This window comes from Gymnoscopelus microlampas (assembly GCF_963454915.1).
Source record: "Gymnoscopelus microlampas genome assembly, chromosome: 22".
In the NCBI taxonomy this organism is placed as follows: domain Eukaryota; kingdom Metazoa; phylum Chordata; class Actinopteri; order Myctophiformes; family Myctophidae; genus Gymnoscopelus; species Gymnoscopelus microlampas.
The window spans coordinates 38,356,347-38,375,054 of NC_139959.1; the positions used below are offsets into that span (position 1 = coordinate 38,356,347).

At 43.2% G+C, this 18,708-nt stretch overlaps 1 protein-coding gene across 2 annotated transcripts in view; it reads left to right on the forward strand.

Annotated features, from left to right (window-relative positions):
• The first annotated feature begins 143 nt into the window (after positions 1-143).
• The window catches only part of LOC311038784 (glycogen debranching enzyme-like), a 33,758-nt gene continuing 15,193 nt past the window's right edge, over positions 144-18,708 (forward strand). Inside the window, exons 1-13 of one of the 2 annotated variants that reach the window (XM_084048384.1) lie at positions 144-221; positions 1,385-1,570; positions 3,745-3,961; positions 4,775-4,944; positions 6,813-7,016; positions 12,191-12,372; positions 13,012-13,123; positions 13,599-13,734; positions 14,069-14,165; positions 14,598-14,695; positions 15,222-15,361; positions 15,916-16,103; positions 17,061-17,184. In XM_084048384.1, coding sequence (XP_083904510.1) covers positions 1,486-1,570; positions 3,745-3,961; positions 4,775-4,944; positions 6,813-7,016; positions 12,191-12,372; positions 13,012-13,123; positions 13,599-13,734; positions 14,069-14,165; positions 14,598-14,695; positions 15,222-15,361; positions 15,916-16,103; positions 17,061-17,184 — 1,753 coding nt within the window. In that variant the 5' untranslated portion in view covers positions 144-221; positions 1,385-1,485. Of the gene's footprint in view, positions 222-1,384; positions 1,571-3,744; positions 3,962-4,774; positions 4,945-6,812; positions 7,017-12,190; positions 12,373-13,011; positions 13,124-13,598; positions 13,735-14,068; positions 14,166-14,597; positions 14,696-15,221; positions 15,362-15,915; positions 16,104-17,060; positions 17,185-18,392; positions 18,517-18,708 lie in introns of both variants that reach the window. The other variant, XM_084048383.1, reaches the window with a different exon arrangement.

The window sequence follows — 18,708 nt, forward strand, 5'->3', positions numbered from 1 at the left end:
CATTGAGAAATACAGGGAATTTACGACAGAATCCGACACAGACGGGATTAAAAGACATATCTATTGAAAAAGACGGACGGGTTCCTAATGTTGAGTTAGCATCCGGGGCTACAGGGTCAGTGCTTTATATAGTCTTCTTTATCCAAGGCTAGTTCTGTTCGTTTTGTAGAAAAACATGGTCGTATGACGCAGTACAAAAGGTAGCACACACATACTTGCACGTACTCACTGGTGACTCCCTCTATTATATTGGGCTTTATTCTCTCTCTCTTTCTCTCTACCTATCACCCCCCCGTCTCTCTCTCTCTCTCTCTCTCTCTCTCTCTCTCTCTCTCTCTCTCTCTCTCTCTACCTCTACCTTTCTCTCTCTCTCTCTCTCTCTCTCTCTCTCTCTCTCTCTCTCTCTCTCTCTCTCTCTCTCTCTCTCTCTCTCTCTCTCTCTCCCCCCCTCTCTCTCTCTCTCTCTCTCTCCTTCTCCCCCCCTCTCTCTCTCTCTCTCTCTCCTCCCTCTCTCTCTCTCTCTCTCTCTCTCTCTCTCTCTCTCTCTCTCTCTCTCTCTCTCTCTCTCCTTCTCCCCCCCTCCTCTCTCTCTCTCTCTCTCTCTCTCTCTCTCTCTCTCTCTCTCTCTCTCTCTCTCTCTCTCTCTCTCTCTCTCTCTCTCTCTCTCCTCTCTCTCTCTCCTCTCTCTCTCCCCCTCTCTCTCTCTCTCTCTCTCTCTCTCTCTCTCTCTCTCTCTCTCTCTCTCTCTCTCTCTACCTCTCTACCTCTCTCTCTCTCTCTCTCTCTCTCTCTCCTTCTCCCCCCCCCTCTCTCTCTCTCTCTCTCTCTCTCTCTCTCTCTCTCTCTCTCTACCTCTCTACCTCTCTCTCTCTCCATATCTCTGTCTGTCTTGCTCTGTCAGTCTCTGCATTTCTGTCTCTACCCACAGTGCTCTCTCTCTTCTCTCAAGTTCAATTGTTGACTTTGTTGTTTAATTTTAACATGGTCGAAATAAAGCCATTCATTCATTCAAAGGGGCTTCATTGGTATGAGCAAGTAGCAAGTAAGAACAATCAAAAGTGTACAGTATGCACAATTAAAGGGAACACCACATTAATATATAAACAGAGCTATGTCACATTGCACATTGGAAACCCTTATCCCCCCCCCCCCCCCCGCTCTCTTCCTCTCTTGCCCCTTCTCTATCGCTCTCTCTCTCTGTTCCCTACCCCCTCCCTCCCTCTCTCTCTCTCTCTCCCCCCCCCTCTCTCTCCATGGTGCGTAATGACGCATGGTGGTGGTCGGGTGGTGGGGTTAACCTCCCTGGTTGTGATGTGACCCATTCATTACCCCTCTCCTCTCTCTCTCACTCTGTCCCGCTCTCTCTCTCCCTCTCTATTTCCAGACTAGTGTCTGAGGGGTCGTGCGCGGCGGTTTGGAATCCTGACAGCCGTGTGGCTCATCTCTCCGTGCATGTAAAGGGCAGCTTAAAAAAGCAACGCCAAAATGGTCCTCGGCGGCAGACAGACACGGATACTGGTCCTCAACGATATGGAGCGCCTGGAGCGAACGCTGTTCCGCCTGGAACAAGGTACGGATCCATACAACCCAATTATATACCGTACAACATGGACTGTATATAGAATACACGCAATGTATGGACTATCTGACATTTTACAGCTTGCCTTGTAGTAGCCTAGATACATATTCTTAGATATAGTAGTACACGGTACCGTTGTTGTTGGACAGAAACCTCTTATCTCCAAATTTGAACTTTTTATGTTTTATGTTAATGCCTTACTTTGTCACACAAAAGTAGTGCAAATAGCCGATCTACAAGCTCTAAACGCGTCTATTTTTCAATATGAATCCCGAAAAGTAACAGTTTTTTGACTTACAAGGTTTCCACCCGACAGCGATAGATACATTACATGGACTGTAATGTATATAGAATACATGCAATGTATGGAATATCTGCCATTGTACAGCTTGCAGTAGCCTTCTACTTACTTCTACTACTGCTGCTACTAACTGTTACTACTAACTGCCCCTGTATGCAGTGTTGCATTGTCATTGTATAGATCAGATTAACATTATTATAAGAGGCACATTATAGAGCCAATTAGCATTATCATAAGAGGGAAATTATTCTAAGGCTTTGTTCAGATTGCAGGCAAATCTGATTTGATTCTCAAATAAATCTCAGATGTTTAGGATTGACTGTCCACACTGTTATTAACAAGTGATCAGATCAGATTTGTGTGATCGGACATCGTTGACCGGTATGCATTGGTTGATGTGGTCAAAACTGTAAGGACACAGGCATGCTTGACTGCTGATCTACAAGCTCACAACGTGTCACGATGCGACAAAGTAGGCTATAAACCTGGCTTCGATGTAGGAGTGTCATCAAATCTGATTTTCAAAAATCAGTTTCCATGATTTATTTTTGCTTTTCAGACTTGATAAAACAAATGTGACTCTTAATCTGAATAGGTCACACGTCTGATTTGAGCTGCCACTCTGCCTAAGAGCTGGCACAATTACATAACCAAGTGCCCTGTCGGGACAGGATTATGCAATGGTGTGCCACTACAGTGCAACACAGAGGCTGTCAACTTTTATGTTACATAGCTTTCATGCTTGCCTTGCTCGGTGTGAAATTCATCTTTAGTTGAAGCCTGATTTGTTCAATGTCTTTTAGGCTGTACTGCATGTTGCAGAATGTTGTGTTTATTTATGAGTATGCTTTGCCTCCTGTGTGTGAATAGTGGTCGCTTCAACTTTAAATCAGTGTACAGCAACTGTTATGCTGTGTTGTTCACATCAGCAGAGGCAGAAGCTACAAAATGCTCAAGCGTGGCATTGCTGTCAAGTCAAGCGCCGAAGTGTTGCTCAAGCCACACTGTGTAAATCAAAAGGATAGTGTAACAGAGTAACAGGTTAAACAGCAAGAAAGAGATACTCTTCCTTTTACGGAACAGAGCAGGAATTGTGTGGAGACGGAAATGGTGAAACAGAAACCCTTGATTGATTGATGCTTCAGTGTGTCATTATTAGAGCGGGAACAAGTAGCTTCATGTTGCTGGCTTCCATTGAAAATTACTTGTAAACCCTTTGCCTTGTAGCTGCCTGTGTGATGTTACAAAGCATTATCATAATATTATGTAGCACATTAATGCAGAAAAAGACGAGTGGAACATAGCTTGGACATGAAACAAGTGTTAAGGTGAACTTGTGTTATCCTGGAGAGTATGAAAATGCGGTTCTAATGCGGTTAAACACAAGTTTAACCGCATGGATTTGGTTCCATTGCTACACACTCAGAGTTAAATGGACACTGAGCATTTTACATTGTATATTGGGTTCCCAGTCCCAATCCTATAAACAATCAATCATTTAGCTGGGGGTCCCCTGGAACCTCCTCAAGGACCCCTAAGTTAGTCAAACAGTGGTTTAACTAATGGACCCAATGGTTCTTCAGGCTTTTATCTTTTTTTTTTGCCCGGGCGCTACCTTACCTCTCTCCCTTGGGAGAGTGATAACGGACATAAAACCTACTACCTGGATTTATTTTCTATTTACTAAAGAGCTAAAAAACAGTCTATAGCATTGAGGACTATCACAATATACAGTCTGTAGAGCTTTAACCTTTCATCAAAATACCCTTTTCCTTTCACCAAAAATATCACTTACACTACCTTTAAAATGTATGCTCAATTGCCCTGTCTCTAACCATCAACCTGCATTTTACCCCCCCTGCAGGCTATGAGTTGCAGTTCCGTCTGGGTCCCACACTGCAGGGTAAACAGGTGCGTGTTCACACCAACTACCCTGCTGAGGGAGAGAGGTTCGATCGCACCAAGTTCCGTCCTCTGGACTGGGTCAACACTGCCCCCAATGGCCGGGAGGATGACAGCGATAAGTTCTGCAAACTGGAGCTACGGGTGGCTGGGTCATACCAGTACTACTTTGGAGCTGGGTAGGTGCTAGATTTGCATCAATGTATGACTGTGTGACGGCTAGAGATGCAGCAGTTCTTGGTTTAATACGCCATCCCAGGAGAGGAGAGGAGAGGAGAGGAGAGGAGAGGAGGAGAAGGGGGCAGAGTCAGATGCAGAACACCAGCTCAGTCTGCAGGTTTAATGCTTGCAGGTTTCTACACTACAGAAAGCGTTACGATGGGACACAGACATTAAAGACAGAAGCATTAGGAGTTGGGAGTCGGAGTCTTGTCACTTTCATGTTAACTCTCGCATCGAGGAGGAGGCACTATTATGCACATTCGTGTTGGAAATATACCCACTGCACCATCACTACTCCAATCTAATTTAAGATTTACAAGAAACCCACAAAACGTACAACTTCAGTTTGTTTGCAGTATTGTTGTCAGTCAAATGTCTTTGTATATTTAAGTTATTTTGTCATATCTGCCCTGTGCAACTTCAAAGCCTAAAAACCAAACAGAAATTACATTTTTATTCATACAGTATGTTCTAGTGTTCAACGACAGACGCACAATTAAATCATTTGCAATTATTTGTGTGACAATTAATCATCAACTTAAATTTGTAATCGTGACAGCCCTATCTGTGTGTTGCCTGTGTGTGGGAGGGGGAGGGGGGCGAGAGCTTCATATAAAGGGACAGAGACAGGCAGACTGGCTGCCTTTCATACAAGCCATTCAACAAACATCATAATCGGTCCGATACCGATGACCGATATGAGTTAAAGTGACATATTATTGTGTGTGTGTGTGTGTGTGTGCATGTGCTTGTGTGCGTGTGATCTACAGAGACAATGACAAGGCCGGCAGTGGGTACATAGTGGTGGACCCCGTATTGAGGGTGGGTGCAGACAACCACATCCTACCTCTGGACTGCATCACCATCCAGACATACCTGGCCAAATGTCTGGGACCTCTGGACCAATGGCCACAACGGCTCAGAGTCGCCAAGGAGGCTGGTGAGTAACTGAGCACATTTACTTTAGTACTGTACTTGAGTAGAGTTTTTAGGAACTTTTACACCCATTGTTTCCCCTATAGGATGAAGTTTTTTTTACACCCATTGTTTCCCCTAGGATGAAGTTTTCTTTTTTGCCCTCATCACAATATTAATGCCAACATCTCTCCCATATAAAGCTCAGCCATTTGTATCCACCCCCTGCCTCCCAATTAGTATGGCAACTAACTGACATCCTCCGTCACTCCAATACACAAGACATTTAGCCACTCATCTCCTATATATGGCGCTAATGGCAGCCATGCTTCTACAAATTCGGACAAGGTACTCCGTAGAACATATGATATAGTCTCTCCAAGGGCATTAAGCTTAACACTTTTTCAAACCGTAGGAGGACACTTGGAGGACTGTCATCGATCCATTTATGAAGGATTGACACCTGAGCAGCATAGAGCAAAGCTCTTACTACAGTAGATGTCGATTTCCTTTTGTTAATGTGATATTTATGTCTAACCCTAGATCATAGTAAAGTGGATTTAAGGGTATTTTAATTCCAATCAGTTTAAGAATTTCATTTTGAATTTGTGGGCACGTCCAAATCATATGACTATGAGTACCGTGTCCACTTTTACATAGGGGAGAGCAAAGGGGGTCATATTTACTCCTTATTACTGGGGAGACGTGTAGCTTGTGTATTGTAAGACTTGTTATTTTCTTTGCATTGAGTAATATGTTACGCCATACCCCCTCATCTATTTGTAATTGTAAATGATTTTCCCAGAATACTTAACTGGGTTTCAACAATAAGAGTGGCCATCGGGCCTTTGTTTGTTCATGTCACCATTTCAGACGGCCATAGTACAAGGGTCACAGTCTGGGCAGTTGAACCCACAACCTTCCTTCCTGAGTACCTGTTGCTCTGATGAGAAATAAAACCACACAAGAAGAACACAGACCATATCTAAGACAGAGATGGAAGGCTATTTTTCCCCATTTCTTTTTTTTTTTACTACAGTTATAAAATAGTGTAGATTGATATCTACTTAAACACTTAAACCTATACTCTTTGTTGCATTGCAAATAATGAATGTAGCAGGTCTTCAAGATTGTATAAGCTCGCTATATCTGCAAAATGTTTGCCTGTTTTTCAGAATGTTAAGACATGACGCACTCACACGTGTGTTTGAGTGTGTGTGTGAGTGTGTGTGTGTGTGTGTGTGTGTGTGTGTGTGTGTGTGTGTGTGTGTGTGTGTGTGTGTGTGTGTGTGTGTGTGTGTGTGTGTGTGTGTGTGTGTGTGTGCGTGCGTGCGTGCGTGCGTGCGTGCGTGCGTGCGTGCGTGCGTGCGTGCGTGCGTGCGTGCGTTAGGCCCCTCGCCGTCAGAGTCTCAAAGCAGTATTGTTTAGATACACTTGTGGTCACTGAACTGTTATGAAATATTAACTCAGAGACTGTAAAATGGACCCAAATGGTCCAATTGGGCACATTTTACACTCTTAAAATACCTTCTCACTCCCAGCTGCATAAAATGTAAGATGGAATGCAACATATGAAATTCTACTATACTAGAAAGTTATTAACCCATTAAGACCTGGAACACATCTGTGTCACTTTAGATTTCTTTGGCTATTCAAAAATAGCAGATATACAAGCTCATAGCGCGTTACCGAGTGCCGCGCTATGAGCTTGTAGATCTGCTATTTTTGAAAAATCGTGAAAAAATATTTTTTATATATTTTTTCAAAAAACTGTTAGGATTTAGATTTTTTTAAAGAATCGCCTCAGGTCTTATTAAGATAGGATGCTGGTTAAGCGGATGCTTGGTTCATTGTTTCATCTGTCTCTCTCTCTCTGTCTGTCTCTCTCTCCAGGCTACAACATGATCCATTTCACCCCTCTACAGAAGCTGGGTCACTCCAGGTCCTGCTACTCGCTGGCGGACCAGTTGGAGCTGAACCCAGACTTCTCCCCTGAAGGGAAGCACTGCTCCTGGATGGATGTAGGCAACCTGGTGGAGAAGCTGAAGAAGGACTGGGAGATGGTCTGCATCACTGACGTGGTCTACAACCACACCGGTAGGTACACAATGTTATTTAGATAGCATGTTGTTTAGACCAGTGGTTGTTAACCTGTGGGCTGGGGACCATTTAGATGAAAGGAAAGCACTGGAGCAACTCAATACAGTTAGATGTCTCTTTTTTTATTGAAGGTGCGAGTACTTAAAACAGACTAACGTTTCGGTGTTCATCAGTGTCCTGGCAAACAGAGAGGTGAAGGTGGCATTTAAAAGACTGCCAAGAGGTGGGCAGTCCTTTAAATGTCAGCACAGTCAGTACTCAGGGCGTGACTTCATGTGGCGTGCCCCAGCAAGCCGCTATGGGCCAGAGAGAGTGCCTGCTCCTCGTAGTGATGAGAGTGCTGTCTGGGTTTGGCAAACTGTTGCTGTTATTGCTGCTGTTATTGCATAAGTTAGCACTGTGGTTCTCAAAGTGAGGTCCGGAGATCCCCAGGGGTCCTCGATGCTAAATGACTTAATATAGCATCATTTTATACGGCCAATCGGCCATTGTACGTTGTTTATTTTGATTATTGGCACCGGTCATTCCTTTGTATATTTCATTTATTTGTCTTTTATGTACAGAGCCTAAAGCCAGGTTAGGAGGAGCTGGTGGAAGTGACTTTGATGATAGTTTACTAAATGTTTGGTAAACAGTACGCACTGGTTGCCAGGGTTACACAACATGGAAATAGAAGAGTGATGCATGTGCGACAGACAGGTGGCAGCACTGAGGCCATGTGTAAGTACCGTCTCTTCATTCAGACGAAGCCAAGCCTCTGGAATGTGATACTTCCTCCTCTGTCACTCTGCTAATGTTTCAGCTCTGTGAAACAACATGTCTACATCACTTTGAACGCAGTGTCTCCCGAACTTTTTAGCTCGAGATCCAAAAGAGAAATTTGATGTTTCCAAGTGACCCAAATTATTAATTGATAATAGCAGATAATAATATTGATATTATCGACATGTTGTGAAGCTCACAACATGTCGCAACTAGACGCGTTGTGACCTTGTAGATTAGCTATTTTCACTACTTCTTAAAAGTATATTATTATTTATTTATGGAATTTCTTTGATTTATTTAAGAAATTCTTTGAATAATCTTTATTTTTGTATTTTTATTTAAAAGAAAATGCTAATCTTTTTGTTTTTATGTAGGAAACAATGGGTCGCAAGTAAATATCCGTATTATTTTTGTCTGAACAGGGCCTTAGAGTCAGACTGCAGTTGGTCCGGCTGAGTCAACAAACAAACAAACAAAAATGAATCATAGTGCGAATAATGTATACACACAGAGTTGAAGTTGTGACTGTGTCGGAGTAGCATCAAAGCACCACTGTTGGCCTTTAGGCCAGATGATCCTCACTGCAGCAGCTGTCTGCCTCTTACTCTCCACTGCAGAATTTAAACACTGCTGCCTTTGAAGGTCATGTAGAGAGACAGAGAGAGAGAGACAGCGCACGTTGACGCCGGCTACTGTCATCAAACACATGACAGCTGCCGTTTGCAACATTCGGGAGGTGTAGTAGTTACAGACTCTGTAGCATTCGAAGATTGTAGAAGAATCGTCTGGCATGAGAGACTAGCGAGGTATCCTCCACCTTGTTTTTAGTGGCACCCTGCCAACAACAGCGGTGTCGATCGTTATATGATCTTTATTAGGGCTGCAACTATCGCTAATCCCTGAAATAGGGATTATTAAACAATTTAACAATTTAATAATTGTTTTATCAAATTGTCAATTATCAGCTATTTACTAATCGTGGTTGTTACCGCTGTGACTTCATGTGCTTTCCATCTACTAGATTATTGTCTCAGTATTGTATGTTGTGTGGTGGTTAGTCCAATCGCCTTTCTTGCGGAAGGTTGTGGGTTCGAACCATGCCCTGGGGTCGACGTCAGCAAGGGCGTGCGGTTGCAACGGGTTCCTAACGCCAAATCTAATGGGTTCAGATAGATCTGAGCCAAGTCTCCTGAGGAGGCGTGTCTGAAGCATGTCCTGGACAGGGGTCTCCGGACGTAAAAATAGATGAATGTATTGCATGTCACAGTATGTCACAGTATACACATGTTGAGATTGCATAATGACCCTCAGTCGTCCTAGCCTGATAAAACCCCCTCCCTCCGGAAATCTCATTTGTATTTGATTTCAGGAAGGAGTCTGGGATTGCTCAGGGAGTAAAGCTGCCCGGTCCGCTGCGTGTTAGAACCAATCAGCGGCTGCTAGGGGCGGGATCATCCAATCACCTGCCAAGTAGCTTGAAAAAAAGAAAATGCCGCCTGTCATCGATTCTGTCTCAGATGGAAGGAGGCTGTGAAACAAAATGTGTGTCGCAAGCTTCTTCCATTTGACGAGTCAGGTTACAGTCGTCCACTAGACCAGTGGAATCCAGGAATTCTGGGTTCCTTTAGGCCAGTGGTTCTCAACCTGTGGGCCCCCACATTTTTTGGGGGGGTCCCAAGAAGACCTTTTTAATACCTAAAAGAAAGAAAAGAAATGAAACTAAAAAAGACCATTACCGCATCAATAGTGATCAACAAACTATACAAAAAAAAATGGCCAAACATTGGGCAAATTGTCAAATAATATAAGAAAGGCAAAGATTGTGAAAATGGCAGATCCACAAGCACACAGGCATTGTGAGTTTGTAGATCGGCTATTTTCACAATATTTATCTGTGGAACAGAGTCAAACTAAATGTAATGCCTCAACTCAAATGTGATTATTTTGGGGGGTTCCCAGTTCAATTATGGTTGAGAACCACTTCTTTAGGGGGGTTTAAATTCACCCTTACAACTCTGACTGCAAATGGTAACCAAATGGACCCGTTCCATTTGTGTACTGTCAGAGTTAAGGGGAGACCTTGAAGTGTAAAGGTTTGAGAACCATTGCACTAGACTATCAGTGCCTCTGTGGGCTAAAGATAACCTCCAGTTAGTCTATATCACATAATGTAAACATCCCATAATACACATTATACACTTTCACCCTGGACTCCCTGTTTTGGGAATGGAATAGGAGGGGGGATAAAGCTTATACCGGAGTTCTGTATTGTGAGAGTATTATAGCTATAGAGTGTTTGTTCTGTAACAGGGGTCTCAATGTCTCTCCAGCTCTTCCAGGTCAGGATGCCACATTTTATCCAAGCAGGAAAGAGAACTCCAATTCCAATTTCACTTGCATGAGTCCTCTCTCCTGATTGGATAAAATTGGCAACCCACCTGAAAATGTACAGTATGTACTGTAGTGTTTATTAGGACCACAATGGAAACAAGTCCCCAGGACTTTTGTTTGTGTTATCCTTTTAGCCTAAATGTTTTACCTCCGTGCTGCATCTTTTGACTAGTAAAGTATTGACTCATGTCAATCAATCAGTCAAAGAGCTGGAGAGACAGGAAGACCCCTGTTATTGATCAAACACTCTATAGCAGTGTTCCCAATAGTGATGGGTTGTTCATGATCGATTCATTCAAAAGAACTGGTTCATTGCCGTGAACAGGAACAAAATCGTTCACTTCCTGAAACTGTTACGTTCGCGCTTTCGTTCATGCCCCCCGTACGCGTGACTTAATAATAACGCTCCCGCGATAGTTTTTTTCTCTAGACAATAGCGCTACTGAACGGTGAACGAATCATTTGAATGGATCATTGCCGTGAACATGAACGAAATCGTTCGTTCACTGAAATGAAAGTTTTTTCCCACCACTAGTTCCCAAATGGAAAGAGCCTGCCCCTTCTTACAAACTGTGAGACCCTCCAGGTGTGCGTGTGTGTGTGTACACATGCACACACACACACACGCGCACACACTTGTGTGTTTAAGAAATGTGAACCAAGCCCTACATTTTCAAACACTTTTAGAAAAAGTTCAAAAAGGAATTCAAACATTTCCAAAATAGCTCACAATGCATTGTGAGCTTGTAGATCTCAGCTATTGTTGAAATAGGGCTCAAGTGGTTGTTAACCCTAGAACGGCCCACAATCTATTTGAACACACGTTGGAACGCTGTCATGTATAAAGTGTCTTTCTGCACCGTCACCCTGTGTGTCATGTGTCCCTGTTGTGTCAGCGCTGGCTCCTTGGCAGGGTGACATTAAGGTGTGACAGCGTGACCAGAAGGTCACTGTCTGTCACACATTCCCCACCTGAAACACTATCTACACGCGCGCGCCCACACACACACGCACACGCACACACACACACACACACACACACACACACACACACACACACACACACACACACACACACACACACACACACACACACACACACACACACACACGATGTGAAACACGATCTGCTTCACCATGTGGAACTTAGAGGAGACCCCTCTGCTGATATTTGTGTGTGTGTGTGTGTGTGTGTGTGTGTGTGTGTGTGTGTGTGTGTGTGTGTGTGTGTGTGTTTCACATGATATCTATAATCTTTACATGTTTTCCCACACAGATGACAGTCTAAATTAATAGCTCCTGTAACACAATGCAGTGTTTCTTAAACGCCCTTGACCTCAGCAGCCCTTTCCCTTATCTCTGAATCCAAGTGCCCTTTTTAACCACTTTGCTGCAGTAGAAAACCACAGCTATGATCATAGAATGCTATGAATGAATGATGATAAACCACCTTTTGAAGAATATAACATTGCGTAGAAGAAACGGAGTGAGAGCGAGTTGCAATTAGTGCCTCCTGAGTAGATTTGTTTTAAGCTGTGGTCATAATATTTCATTAAGTCATATGCCGTAGCTGAGTGTGTAGAGAGGTTGTCTGGTAATCATTGCCTCCCTACTTTGAAGTGTCCCTGAGGAAGATACTTAACCCCTAACTGCTTCCCCCGAGCACTGTTCATGACCATTTGAGCCCAGTCATCAGCTGGGTGAAGGTGAAACTGAAACTGAATTAACCCCATTCATTTTGTCCAAAACTCACACAAATTAGATGCATCAGTCAGATTTTTCAGATTCCACTCCGATTGGCTACGAATGGCTTTCAAAGAGGGGTAGTAAAAAAAAAAGAAAAAAGAAACACAAATCTGACATCCGATTTGCCCCAAATGTCAATCACACATGGAGGGGCCTCTGAACAACACAGACCCAAAAGCGGTTTCACTTCCACCCATGCGCCACAAATGCTACAAATGTCACTGTTTGTTGCTTGAACAAACATCTACCTTTCTGTGGTGTCCTCCCAGCGGCCAACAGTAAGTGGATTCGTCTGCATCCGGAGTGTGGGTACAACCTGGTGAATTCTCCCCATCTGAAACCAGCGTGGGTACTGGACAGAGCCCTGTGGCATCTCAGCTGCCAAGTGGCCGAGGGCAAATATGAAGAGAAGGGCCTGCCGGCACTCATCCACACCGAACAGCACATCAACGTGAGTCTACAACATTTCACCTTGCATTGTTTGTTCAGTAACGGGTCTCCCCATCTCTCCAGCTCTTTAGAAAAATCTGTGACTAGACCTATCAGTAGATGGACATCTGTGGTCATCTGTGCCAAGACTTCAAAACTTTGTATCCCTATCCGAGTGGAGTAGATTTGGATTTTAAATAGTTCAAACCCCCAAAAATTGCGTTGAGATCACTTTGATATCCGATCTGTGACCATAGAATTTTCTCCGTAAACGTTATGTCAATAGGAAATATGTTTTGATTAATCAAATAATACCTTCAACAACCATAATCCAAATCTGTAGGGATTACACATTTTTAACTCTTGGGCCCAGGCTTTGAGAGATGACACTTGAACTAATCCTGTACACTATTATGTGTAATATGTGATACCATTAGAAGTATTGAATTGCAGATGCACAATATCTCATTGCTTGAATGTTTGCAATACATCTCTCTCTCTCTCTCTCTCTGTCTCTCTCTGTCTCTCTCTCTCTGTCTCTCTGTCTCTGTCTCTCTCTCTCTCTCTCTCTCTCTCTCTCTCTCTCTCTCTCTCTCTCTCTCTCTCTCTCTCTCTCTCTCTCTCTCTCTCTCTCTCTCTCTCTCTCTCTGTCTGTGTTCAGGCTCTGCGGGGGGTGATGTTGGAGGAGGTGTACCCTAAGCTCAAGTTGTGGGAGTTCTTTCAGGTGAATGTGGAGAAAGCTGTGGAGCACTTCAGAAAGATGCTGCAAGCAGGTACACACACGCACACGCACACACACACACACACACACACACACACACACACACACACACACACACACACACACACACACACACACACACACACACACACACACACACACACACACACACACAAAGTAGCAATACCACCAAATAAGTAGCAATACCACAATGTAGATATACTCTGTTACAATTAAAATCCTGTAATCTGCTGTTCTCGAAAGAGAAAGGAGACATTCTGCATTGTCTTTAATGTCTAATGTCAATGCTTTGTCAATTTAAGTATATTTTGATGCCAATACTTTTGTACTTTTACCTAAGGAACATTTTGAATAGAGAACTTATTTTTATATTGTGCTATTGCCAGAACATGTGAGCAGAGCTGAGCGGGGGGAAATGCCGCTCCAGGGGGCTGTTGTCGCGTCTGCTCTCCACCCATGTTGATGTGTGTGTGTGTGTGTGTGCGTGCATGTGTGTTTTCATCCAGGTGGTGACGTTGTGAGGTCCAGTCCTCCTCGTCAAGAGGGGGCGTCACAGCTGAAGATGGTCCAGGACCCTCAGTTCCGCCGTTTTGGAAACACTGTAGACATGACCTCTGCCCTGGAAATGTTTACACCACAAAGGTGAACCCTCTCTGTCACGCACTACTACTAGTTGTAGTTCCATCAGGCAATTTGTAGTTCAGTGATGCAGTACAACATCCACTGCTTTATGCGGGTGAAGGGGTACTTTGATTCAGAAATCAGGGAAATGGGTACTGACTGAGGCCAGAAATGCTTGAGAACCACTGCAATAGTCAGAATGTCTCACTAACTGCATTGTGTGTGTGTGTGTGTGTGTGTGTGTGTGTGTGTGTGTGTGTGTGTGTGTGTGTGTGTGTGTGTGTGTGTGTGTGTGTGTGTGTGTGTGTGTGTGTGTGTGTGTGTGTGTGTGTGTGTGTGTGTGCGTGCGCAACAGTCCATTAGAAATTCAGGGGTGCTGCAATCGGTTCAAGAAGACACTGGAAGAGTTGAATGCAGAGCGCCACAAAGAGATGAATTACCATGCTGAAAAGGTACGTGAATGTGTTTGTGTGTGTATGTACACCGCTGTGCTTAATATTATCCAAAGTTTTAATTTGTTGACAGAAGACCAGTTTATTTGTAAAGCACATTTCAATTAGCCACGTAAACCGCCCCTCCCCCGGAAATCGCATTGGGGGATTTACGAGGATACATTTCAATAACAAGGCATTTCAAAAGTGCTTTACATAAAACATTAAGCATGAAGACATTAAGACACTGAGGGAATAAACACATTATAAAAGGACATTTGAAAATATAAAAACAAATAAAGAAGAAGAAGACGAAGACTAAGAAGAGAGGTCTGAATGGTTCATGATATCGCACAAGATCACAAATGTATTTCAGCCGTAAACCATTCAGTGCTTTATAAACCTACAGTAGTATTTCAAAGCATTCAATGCTTTCTTCCCCCCTCATCTCAGGCCATCAGCTGCATTGTGGGAACTGTAGTTTATGAGCGCACCGCAGAGCACGGGCCTAAGCTAGGAGCTGTCACAAAGGAGAACCCTCTTGTCACAAGGTACATGTAGCACGCTCTTTTAAGGCTGATTTATACTTAGTTGTATGCCAATGTCACGCACCAAAAATACATGTTGTTGACGTGAGTAGGTCTGTCACAATTATTGCATAATTGCCTGTTAGCAGTTATTTTAGATACTCACAATTATATATATTTTTTATAACAGTTGAAGTTCCAGTGTTTAACATGCTGTTGCTCTGATTTTAAAGGTAGTGATATTGTTTTGTTAAATCAAAAAGTTTATTGTTAAAAAGTTAATTTTCTTTGAGTCATCACTTCCAATTTAACCTGTTTATCTTGTATGAGTTCTCTCTCCTGATTAGATGAAATTGCTATCCTGACATAAAAAAATATTTTGGATTTACTAATAAAAGCTTGAGAGACAGGGAGACCCCTGTTATTAACACTCTATAGCAATGATTACTATCACAACATAGAGCTATTTAACACTTATTTGAACCAAAACATATCACTTACTGCACCTTTAACAAACCAATATGGATGTTATGATTTACTGTCCCTGCAGGTATTTCACCTTCCCCTTCGATGAGATGACCTTTGACCAGGAAATGCCTCTGATTGGCCAGGCTGACAAGGCGTGTCACTTCCTGGCCCACAACGGCTGGGTGATGGGAGACGACCCGCTCCGAAACTTTGCCGAACCAGGTGACCCCACACTGGAGAATATTACTCTTGAGAGGGTACAAATAGAACCAAATGGACCCGTAAGGGCTCACTTTAGGGATGTGAATATATGCACTGTATATCGGTATCGGCCGACATTCGCCTCGTTGCCTCGTTGACAACATCTGTAAATAAGTTGACATTCATAGATGGCAGTAGCCAATAATTATCTGTTGTTGTGACACATCACTTTTGCAATGGATATGATGGAGTGTTGGCATTTTATTGGTTATTTTTAATAACAACTATATTTGTTTCCCTGGCACAAAAGGAGGAACGAATATCAACAAAAACAAAATAAACCAAATTCTTAATTTAAACATCGGTATTGGTATCGGCGCAGAATCAGTGCATCCCTGCTTCATTTGGTTATATAAATGTGGGGATAAATGTGCTAAAACACAGTTGTCATGATTGATATTGAAGGAGCATATATGCACCAGTAGGTCTCTGCAACTGAGGCAAAAGCTACTACTACTACTTAGAATTAACTCCTCTCCTCTCCTCTCCTCTCCTCTCCTCTCCTCTCCTCACAGGCTCTCATGTGTATCTTCGTAGAGAGTTGATATGTTGGGGTGACAGTGTGAAGCTGCGTTACGGTGACAAACCAGAGGACTGTCCCTACCTGTGGGCTCACATGAAGAAATACACCGAGATCACCGCCAAGCACTTTGCAGGCGTCCGATTGGACAACTGTCACTCCACCCCTCTGCACGTGGCCGAGGTACGCTACCGTCAGCATCCAATCAGGGGCTTTGATTTGTAAAAGAAAGCTAAAAAAAAACAAAGACTGGGTTAAAAACAGGGCTCTATTTTTTGTGGTTTTGGAAATGAATGGTTGGTAGAGCTGAAAGATCAAGCAAACATGTATCGACCACAATGTAAACCTGCCCTCTGGGTTTTTTGTGTTATTCTTTTAGCATAACCTTATTCATTATTGGACGTTTTGACTGCGTTGTGTTAGTGATAAACACTGGTGGAAGAAATACCCCCTTCTTTATTAGATTAACTTAAAACCACACTGTAACTTTCCTGTTCTACCGGGGAATCTAGCCCGGATCCCCCATGTGCTGAAATGTTTACCATCGAGTTAATCTTTCAAGACAGATTCTGCTATATTTTATTTTTTTCTCCGAATGGGTTCCCAGATTGCCATTGAGCTAATAGAGCCTGTGTGCTTGTTCAGGGGAGAACATTTATTTTGACATTCAGGCAGTAGCACTTATCAACCAGTCCTACCAGACCCCACTGGATCTAAATGCTTTAATAGAAGAGCAGGGAGACCAAATACAACCACCGCAGTTGTTAGTTATATTGTATTAACATACTCAGATTAGTAAAAAATAAACATGTATTCACTAAAACAAGTTACATAGGGGAGCATTAAATGAACACAGGATTTTGCTGTGCAATGAGGCAAACATTCCTTGAAAGTACAAGTACATTAGTCCTTTCAAACCAACATCCACACACTGGCCTTGAGAAGTCCATCGTTCAGATAGAAACGCTCAGTGAATCCAGTTTGTGTGTGTGTGTGTGTGTGTGTGCGTGTGCGTGTGCGTGTGCGTGTGTGTGTGTGTGTGTGTGTGTGTGTGTGTGTGTGTGTGTGCGTGCGTGCGTGCAACGTACGTGTGTGTGTGTGTGTGTGTGTGCGCGTGCATGCGTGTGTGCGTGTGTATAGGCGATGCTAGCGGCAGCCAGGGTGGTCAGGCCCAACCTGTACGTGATCGCGGAGCTGTTCACTGGTAGCGAGCTCGTTGACAATGTTTTCGTAAACCGCCTGGGCATCACCAGTCTAGTGCGAGGTAACCCCGCCCCTCCCGCCCGCCATTCCGTAATGCCGTGGCGTTGGCAATGACGTGGCACGCTGTGTGGCTTACGAGACGATGCATGATGTTAGACCACATGCAACTCTCAACATGGTTTTATGTGTGCAGCTTTGTACCTATGGGATTAACCACTTAAACAAGTACAGCTAGTGACAAGTAACTAGGCATACAAGTAATTAAGTAGTAACTAATACGAAAATAAAAGCCTGGAGATCAAGGCTAGTAACTGAGTAACTAAGCAGTAACTAAGTACAACTATTAACTAAGTACTGAGCATAATAACTAAGTATGCAAGTAACTATATAGTTACTAAGTACAACTAGTAACTAAGCATACAAGTAACTAAGTACAACTAGTAACTAAGCATACAAGTAACTAAGTACAACTAGTAACTAAGCATACAAGTAACTAAGTACAACTAGTAACTAAGCATACAAGTGACTAAATAGTAACTAAGTAACCAAGCAGTTATTCACATTTATTCACAGTTATTCACTATTAAACTTGTTATTCACACAGTGAACACAGTTATTCACCACTTAAAGCCTGTATACTTAGTTGACCAGGGTCACTCAGGGCTCTGCACTAGGTCCCCTCCTTTTTCCTCTACACCAAATGTCTTCGGTGAAGCAGATCGAAGCTATGTTGGCGTTCGCCCTAGAATAGCGTTATTAGGGTCCATGTGGTTTATCCCATATTATGCATCCGTTGTAGAATGTGTATGACACTGAATCTCTCTCTCTCTCTCTCTCTCTTTCCCCTTGACTTGTTTACCCATTTCTTTTATGAATGAACTCTTACCAAACTCTATTTTTTTTCCTGACAAACCATCTACATTCATTTAAACTACCCGTGTCCCCTTGTAACTCTGCTAATTTGTTAAACCTCAAATCTGTGGTTGGTCCTGGTACTCCTTCACACACACCTCTCTCTCTCTCTCTCTCTCTCTCTCTATCTCTATCTCTCTCTCTCTCTCTCTCTCTCTCTCTCTCTCTCTCTCTCTCTCTCTCTCTCTCTCTCTCTCTCTCTCTCTCTCTCTCTCTCTCTCTCTCTCTCTCTCTCACTTTGCATGTCTCCCTGCATCATGTGCTGTTCTTTCTGCACCCCTGCATTTCCTTGTCTCTCCTCCTCTCCCCTCCCTGGCTGTGTGTGTGTACTGCCCCCTGGCTGCATGGTGTGTGTAGTACATGCTGGAGCAGGCTCGTGTGGTCAGGCCTGACCTGTATGTTGTTGCTGAGCTGTTCACGGGCAGTGAGGAGCTGGACAATGTGTTTGTCACCAGACTGGCCATTACCTCACTCATCAGAGGTAAGAGGACAGAGTGAGACAAGTAACTAAGTACATTTACTCAAGTACTGTACTTAAGTACAAGTTTCAGGTACTTTTACTGTCTTCATTTTTCAATCAGTTTTAATTAAATATATTTTTTGCCAATATATGGCAAGTATATGCAGAATATATGTTGCATATATGCCATTTTCAGGTCCATATATGTGCACA